The sequence below is a fragment of the Papaver somniferum genome, chromosome 3 (assembly GCF_003573695.1).
Source record: "Papaver somniferum cultivar HN1 chromosome 3, ASM357369v1, whole genome shotgun sequence".
Lineage (NCBI taxonomy): Eukaryota > Viridiplantae > Streptophyta > Magnoliopsida > Ranunculales > Papaveraceae > Papaver > Papaver somniferum.
This window is the reverse complement of record NC_039360.1, coordinates 47,948,941-47,958,002: the sequence shown is the minus strand read 5'-3', so window position 1 is coordinate 47,958,002 and position 9,062 is coordinate 47,948,941. Positions and strand designations below refer to the sequence as shown.

At 39.1% G+C, this 9,062-nt stretch overlaps 1 protein-coding gene across 1 annotated transcript; it reads right to left on the bottom strand.

Annotated features, from left to right (window-relative positions):
• Positions 1-1,099: 1,099 nt before the first annotated feature.
• LOC113359409 lies at positions 1,100-3,834 on the bottom strand. Its single transcript, XM_026603047.1, has 3 exons — positions 3,351-3,834; positions 2,521-3,086; positions 1,100-1,126 (listed from the first exon to the last, which is right to left on the bottom strand). Exons 1-3 carry the CDS (start codon positions 3,832-3,834, stop codon positions 1,100-1,102), a joined length of 1,077 nt encoding a protein of 358 aa, XP_026458832.1.
• Between the last annotated feature and the right edge of the window lie 5,228 nt (positions 3,835-9,062).

Sequence of the window (9,062 nt, the reverse complement as noted above, 5' to 3'; positions counted from 1 at the left end):
TTCATATTTTTGGATGCTCGTTCGTGCATCGGGTGCTCAGTCGTGCATCATTGTCGAGTACACTTGCACCATTTTTGTGGGGTTTACTCAGTGATGGTCCAGATGCCTAGTCGTTGAGTATTTATTACTAATTTATGAAATTCAGTGGAGAATAATTCATGAGACTGAGTAATAAAAATGAATAGATGTTCATTATTAATTCATAGGATCAAATGTGGATTCGATTATGAATTCAGAATAATAAAACGAGCATTACCATCCTATGGGATCGTGGATTCGACCATAGAATCAGAGTAATTAAGATTTATCCATTACCATTTATGAGACCAGTTGCGGATTCGATCATGAAATCGGAGTAATGAGATAATACAGTTGTTTCATTGTTATTCTATGAGATCAAGCCGTGGATTCGGTCATAGAATCAGAGAAAGTGTTATTTCCATTCCATGGGATCAGGACGTGAACTCGACCATGGAATAGGAGCAATTGTTATTGCCATTCCATGGGATCAGGCCGTGGATTTGACCATGGAATAGGAGCAATAATAGATTATTCTGGGAATTCAGTAGTGAATGTCGCGGCGGAAGTAATCTATTTCAGAAAAAGATATTAGCCAGTTAAAGCGTAACATCTATTCTGAGTGGTGCACAGTCAGGGAGTCACGATGTTGTTTACGACCTGAAGGCGTTAGTGTTCTCATCTACGGAGAACCGCCTGAATCTATGCACTCTCTCCACATAATCAGGGAACGGTGAAGTGTCACCGACGTCCTGAAGGCGTCCGCCGCCCAACTATTCTTCTATGTGGAGGTGAGTCACTCTCATGCAGTCAGGGAACAGTGAGTATCACCGACATCCTGAAGGCGTTAAGTTCTCAATCTACGGAGAACCGCCCAAATACGTTATTCTGCATAGAGGGCACGATGAAATGCCAGGGATCGAACGCTCAGCTAATGGAGGCTTTTCGAAAACATATTCATCATGGCTTCGTAAAATAAGAATCGTTGCATACCTGAAAATCGTGTCAAACACATGCCTCATGATTTTATGGTTTTCCCTTTGTTGAAAATCCACCATTTACACATACCACCAGTTCCATATTAAGATACAACAGCACCTTGAGGAGCCTGTACATCCACAACAAAGCAGCAGACTACAGGCAACTACAGAGCCACAACAGTTCCACGTCGCAAGTACCATTCCGTCTACCATACTGCTGGAGAGATCCCGTTACTCCCAGTTCTTCCAGAGCCCCGGAAGTCCACCTTCACATCAGTCACTTCACCTGCTGTTTGGTTTGCTTGTTTTGTTATGTTTCTTGTTATTCATTATGAACTCCAGTAGCTAATTGCATCCTGATTAGGGACGATTCCGACGTCCGAACTTGAACTCCAATTGATATTTAAACTGCATGTTTTTTGCAATTTATTTCGTTATTGTTCATTCTCTACGGTGCTAATAGTGATTATGAGTTATTTCTGAATCATTTAAGTTGCAAATTAAATTGGTTTGTGGATGATTCTATTGATAATTCGAGAATTCTTCGACCTGTAATTGTCTAGATATTCCGAGTACAAGTAGTAATATGTGGTTATTGACGATGGGATTTTGTTAAGTAATCATATGTATTGAATGACACTAGTAGATAAGTCGAGCTTTTGTATTTGTCACTAGGAATAACCTATCTCATGGAACTTATAATGCATTTGTTAAAGTCACACCTGGAGAGCGTACTTCTAGGAAATTTGGCAAGTAGAATCTGGTAGTCGAGCGTTTCCGTGTCCGGTGAATTTGAGATTGCTGGATATTTTAGTGTACTAAATATTTTAGGGTTATTAGTAATGGGTACTTTGCAGAAACATAGCTATGTCAATAAGATTCTTGTTTCGTGATTGAGAAAGAATCCTTGTTCATTCTCATCCTCATCGTTTGCATTTATTTGTTTTGCATTATTCAGAAATGAAATTGACAACTTTAGCTCAACTCTCCTTTATGAATGAACCTTCTTGTCATTGTACTACTAGTTAGTATAAGAGAAGTAAGGAGTATTATTTTTGCGAGTTCGACATCTCGTCAGCTTAGAGCAATGAAGTGGTTGTATTTAGTAAGTCAAGGTGGGAAATTATAACATGACATGTGACAAGAAATCAGAAAAAATAAAAACAAAACAAGACAAGAAAAAAAAATAAGACAAGAAATACTCATCTTATGGGTTGCCTCCCATTTAGCGCTTTGTTTAAAGTCGTCGGCCCGACCATCTCCTTGTTTGTTACGCCTTATCCGGCTTCCAACACATTATGGAAATCTGATTGAATGTTACTTGGGTGTTTCCTCGCCTCAAAGATGTTGAAGTGTATGACTTCTTCGTCGAACTCCATAGTCAATGTGCCATTGTGGACATCAATCTTCGTTCTAGCGGTACTCAAAAATGGTCTACCCAACAGTAAAGGTGTAGACGATGATGAATTCACATCACTCATGTCTAAAACGTAGAAATCTACTGAAATATTAGTCATTTTACCTGCACCAAAACATCCTCAACAATCTCTTTCGGGTAAATATTAGATCTATCGGCAAGTTGAGTAACTATGCCGGTTTTCTTAAGAGGACCAAGGTTTAAAGCATCATAAATAGAAGTAGGCATAACATTAATAGAAGCTCCTAAATCTAACATAGTTTTTGTAAACCTTGTTTTACCAATAGTGCATGGAATAGTGAAACTACCGGGATCTTTCAATTTAGGTGGGAGTTTCTTTTTAAGATACGCCGAAGTGTTTTCCCCCACACTCATTTCCTCATTACAAGTTAGCGTGTGCTTGTTAGTGCACAATTTCTTTACACACTTTGCATAGCGAGGAGATTGCCGAATTACTTCAATGAGTGGAATATTGACTTGGACCTTCTTAAAAACATCCCAAACATCTCTATCTTGTTCCACCTTCTTATTAGCTTTAGAAAACCTTCCAAGAAAAGGTAGAGGGGGAACATAAGTATAAACAAGATGTTTAGGCTTAGATTTATGTACCTCGCAAGTTTGGGGGAAATCATCATCCTTTTCCTCCAAAACTGGTTCCTTTGGGGTTTCTTCTTCACCCGAATCAGTAATTTCAGGTTACACAAATTGGGTACCACTTCTCAACGTAATAGCATTGACACCCTCTATTGGGTTAAGAGGTTCGGAAGGGAGTTTCTCACCATTTTGTGCATGCAACTGATTAATCTCCTCGGCCATTGAACCAACTTGTGTTTGCAAGTCCTTGACCGCACCCTCCGTTCTTTGCATAAAAGATTTCAACAACTCTTCCATATTGGACCCTTGATTTTGAGGTTTTTGTTGTTGCTATGGTTGACCAACTTGTGCTTGCAACTCTCTAATTACGTTATCCGTTTTCTGTTGATTTAAGTTCGCTAGTTGTTGATTTTGCTGCACCATGGACATTAGAGCCTCCACCAAAGTAGCCATCTTTTCCAATTCTGGATTATGCCCTTGTTGTGGTTGTTGCACTTGTTGTTGGAACTCACTCGGATGGTTGTAAACAGAACTTGTACTTGCAACTTGCTCGTGAGTGTTGGAGTAAATACCATATGGCTGAGTTGAGAATATAGCATTGACATGCTCTACGTTCTCATAAGATGGGCGTGATGGTTTTACAACCACTGCTGCAATTTGTTGCATGATTGCCATCATATTGCTCATTTGTTGACGTAATTCAATAATCTCGTCAACTTGATTAACTCCCTTGGTATGTGGTTCTGATCCACGACTTGAAAATTGTTGAGAATTTGCTTCCATACTCTCAATCAGCTCTCTAGCTTGGATCACCGTCTTGTTCATAAGTGCACCACCACTTGCAGCGTCAATAAGATTCCTATCACTTGCTTGGAGACCTTCATAGAAGTATTGGATAATCATTGCGTCACTAAATTGGTGGTGAGGGCAACTTGCTACCAATGTCTTGTACTGTTCCCAACATTCATACAACGATTACCCCACACTTTGTTTCATCCCACAAATCTCCTTGCGAATGTGAGTCGCTTTCGACGCAGGAAAATATCTCTCCAAGAAAAGTCTCTTCAACCCATTCCATGTTGTAATACTACCAAGCGGTAAGTAATATAACCAATCTTTAGCTGCATCGAGTAAAGAGAAAGGAAAAGCACGCAACATTCCTCATCTGCATTAGCTCCATTAGGTATCATGTTTGTCATCAACCATTGAAACTCCATAAGATGCTTGTTCGGATCTTCCCATACACATCCGTGGAACTTTGGTATTTAACTGATCAACCCTGACTTGATATCAAAAGTGGAAGTTGCTTCAATACACCATTGTTGTTGATCCAACTTCTGAGAAGCTAGCTCCTTGAGTGTGCGATTTGCATCACCCATTGCTTCTCCCAATTTGTATTTCAGTAAGGTACCTGAAACACAATTCTCAAAAACAAGTGAGAAACAAGACAAGAAACAAAAAGAAAATATGAAAGCAGAAATGATGATAAGAAACTAAAAACTTAATAACAAGTCGTATGCCTCCCCGGCAACGGCGCCAAAATTTAATTGCAGTCGTTTGCGTCAAAAAAAAATCACTTTCTTACTTAACTAAAATAAATGAAGTATGTGATAAGAAAGAGTTCGTTTCCACAGAGAGGCAATTGTTGTTATGCAATTTTCAGATTCTTAAGTAACCAAGGGGGGATTTTGTTTATCAAAGCAATAAAATAAATGAAAGAAAAGTAAATAATTGGAATAATCAATAGAAGAAGATATTGGTCACGGGATAGTATCATTCACAAACATGTATTTTCATAAATGACTAGAATTGATAATTTAATCTCTCATTTATTAAAAGTCCTAGGATACCTTGATCGCAAGTATATCCCGTTAGTTCCCTGATTTCATCACAACCACATTAAAAGATGCATATGTGAATTCTACCTAGAAAGCAACCTAAAGTGTAAAGGCACAATTAAGTTTAACTCCCTAAAAGCTTTATGTTTTATGGAATAAGACTAATTAAGGGAATCAAACGTGTAAAAGCACTAATTCAATTTAACCAAGGTTACGATTCACATGTGACTAGTAGGATATATCACTACAAGCACTACCCACAATTATGCTAATTAGAATCAGGGATAAACAACTTTTTCGTATTGAAAACCCTAATACAGCAATAGATATGAAGACCAATCTAATTGATTCCGGACTCAATCAAACTAGCACTCGAATCATGCAACAATATTAACAATGAATCATAAATAATAAAGTTGAGACAAACTTAATCCATACCATGCTTGAGAAATCAACTTTTATCCCCTAACCAATAATTGTGTTTAGTTACTCATAGTAATGGAGTTCATCATAATCATTTTCATAAAATAAAGAAATGAAAAATATACGAAAGCAAACCCTAGTAGAATCGCCGCTCTCCTCCAAAACTCAAAGTAGAAAAATACCTAATCCCCAAAAGAAGTAGAAACTTTCTCTTTTTGTTGCTTTTCCTCTTTCCAAAACTAGGTCTTCAAAGCCCAAAGCCCGATACAAAGATGTCCACCAAGCCCATAGGTGAAAACACCCATATAGAAAATATGTCCCAAAAGAGGTCTCCGAAAAATTGGTAAGATGGCCGGAACTTGTCCGAAGAAAGTACCACAGGTGATCGGCAAAGTCCACCCGGTCACCGGTCAAAAAAGTCAACTCAGTCAGTCAATCGGGTCAACTCAGTCGGAACCAGTCAGATGAGTCAGGTCTGAGTAATCCACCCGCCTTAACTAACTTGGTTCTGGCCAAGGCCATTGCACAAGCCTGACTAAGTTGCACATACCACGACCAGTGATGCGCCATTGTGGTGCATCACTTTGCACTTTACAGCTGCAACACACAATACATTGAATTCCTTGCACTTTAACTCCAATGCAGTAACAACACATCACCCTGTAATACCCCATATCTCTAATTTCATGAGCAGTCATCATTCAGTTCAAAGTCCTCTTGAACACACACATCCTTGGCTACAGTATCATCATCTTCTACACTGCAATTAATCAAACAACCAACCATTCATCTAATCCTGCAATTCCAGTTCAATACTTTCAACGACAAAATAACAACAACACATCCTTGTAGTGTCAGCATCACTGCATTATTCCTTTCTCCATCTACATTACTACAGCAAAAAGCATTCCCTCTCTTCACTGGCAGACAACACCGATTATCATAGCTACCTTCAACTGCATCACTAGATGCAACCTACCCAAGCTCTCACAACCCCATTTCAGTCGCAGTTTCAAAAGAAACAACGCCTCTAACAACTTGACCCTGGCATGCAACAAAGAACGCATCATTCCATCTCTTTAGTTCAGCTGCAATACTCCCAGCCGCATTTCCAGTACCACCACCTCATTGTAAATGGAATCACAGTCATCTTTCCCAGTCTCTGCTGGTAACTTATTCTTCTTAATCTGCACCAGCAACAACAACTGCTCATATACAAACCACCATTGCAACCACCAGACTGCACTCAACCATCTCTGCCTTGCACTCTCCGAGCCTGGTTCCGCCAGTCACAATGGCAGCAACACCAACTTTATCTCTTCACATACTCTCCATTCCAAGCTTCCCTGTAAAGTTCCTAAGCATACATTTATTTCCATTATCTTCTCAACTTGATCACCTTCTGCCACAACAACCAGCGCCTTCGTCACCATTTCTTATTCTCTGTCACTTTCCATAATCAGTGCTCAACCAACATCTACAGATCATAACAATATCCTTATTCCCAACTTCACACAACATCGAGCACCAGTAATTCTATCACTTCCATTAACTCAGCTCATGACTCCACCAGAATCACCAGCTCAAGTCCACCTGCAATACTCAACTGCAGCCGATACCCACAACTCCAGTTGCACTTCACCATTTCTCACACGAAGTCGTCACTGTCTCATATCTGTAAAGACTTCATGCCATAACATCCTTAAAAACAACCACCAATTGCAACTGCATTTATAGATGCACATTTCGACTAACAACAACATCACACATCACTTCTTTTCTCACCATAAATCATCAACAAATACTCGTGGATGCTCGAACCCGTACTCTCGAATCTCTTCTAAATTTCTTGAAACATAAATTCAGCACAAACCCATTTCAGAGTACCACAATCAACAATGAGAAACCATCTTTTTTCCTTCACTGATTTTAACCCAAAACAGCGAACCCTAACTTCTTCTCGATCTGAGTCAAACTCATCACTTCAACTTCATCATATTTTCTCAATCCCTCATGGCAACAGAACCACTATATTCTTTCTTCTCTGTAGTCCAATTTCTCCACCTTCAGTAAACCCTAACCTTCCATGGCCTAGCTTCAATTTCTTCTCATAACTCGAGTTAAATCCAAATTCAACCAAACCCATGTCTTCATTATCATTATAACCTTGAATTACGATCGATATCTTCTTCACTGTTTTCTCCCAATTCTTCTCAACAAGCCCTAACTTCAGAAATCAGTTCTGAGTACAAATCCTTCACTGCATCAACATCATTTGTTCCTCCATTTCTTGGTACTCGACTGCAGCAGCATCTTGAATTCCTCAACAATTCTTTAAATCTTCACCTTTATAAAACCCTAGCTTCCATGCATCGTCACTCTTCTCTTTATCATCTTATTGAATCATTCTCTTGATTTCACCATTAACAGATCCATCATATCTCTCTGAATCTCTCCCTTTTCTCTGAATTTCCTTCTCTCAAATTCTCTCTTCAGCATCCGCCATGGGTTCTCTTCTATGTATGGAATGAAGGTAAATGATTGAGAATTATCTCAATTTTAGGGACATGTAGGAACCAAAACTTATATTGGCACCCAACCTAATGGTTAAGGGCAAATCATCTCAAACATGGCATGTCGGTTTCAGATAACCGACAACCTAATTCCTTTCTCAACTCAACTATCAGTTTTGAAGAATTGACAATTCATCATTGACTCATTTTTGCGCAACATTAGCCTGCTCCAAGTATCGATTGGGGATTGATCTTTTTGCCGTTCTCGCTCCAAATGGACGTTTTCTCCTTCTTTCGCTCCCAAGGACTCCATCGCACCTAATAGCTCAAAACTAAACATAAGAGATGCAATTCCCAAGGATAATAACAAAGAAAGCATAAATACTAGATATAAAATCAGGTATTTTACAACACATATCAAGCTCATGTTGTCTTAACAAGTTCAAGACTAATCTCAAGTGCTCTTCATGTTCTTCAGGTGATTTGTTGTAGATCAAGATATCATCAAAGAATACTAGAACAAATTTTCTAAGGAAGGGCTTAAGGATGTCATTCATAAAGGCTTGGAAGGTGGCTGGAGAATTGGTAATCCCAAAGGGCATTACCTTGAATTCATAATGCCCTTCATGTGTCCTGAATGCTGTTTTGTGTATGTCAGAACCAAACATTCTTATCTGATGGTACCCAGATCTCAAATCCATCTTAGTGAACACTACTGACTTATATAACTCATCAAGAAGCTCATCTATCACTGGAATTGGAAATTTATCTTTAATTGTTATCTCATTGAGCTTCCTGTAATCCACACAGAACCTCCAGGAGTTGTACTTCTTTTTAACTAGAAGAATTGGAGAGGCAAAGGGACTATGACTTGCCTGTATGATACCAGCACTCTTCATTTCTTTAACCAGAGTTTCAGCTACTGATTTTTGCACATAAGGGCATCTGTAGGGTCTCTGGTTGGGGGTACATAGTTAGGAAGTAACGGGATGGTGTGGTCAAGGTACCTTTGAGGTAGTAGTTTTTTTGGTTCTTGAAAAACATCTGAGAATTCCTCTAGAATGTTTTGGATGGGAGTAGGTGGCGGAGTGGGGGTTAGAGATGTAGATGAAGATATAGAGAATAACTGACCAACAATGCCATTCTTCTTAAATAATTTCTTCATTGCACTTAATCATCTTCAGGATAGGACCTTCCCTAGCTCCAGTTAAGGTGACCTTCTTCCCTTGATGTGTAAAGCTCATACATAGTTTCTCAAAGTTGAAGGTTACATCCCCCA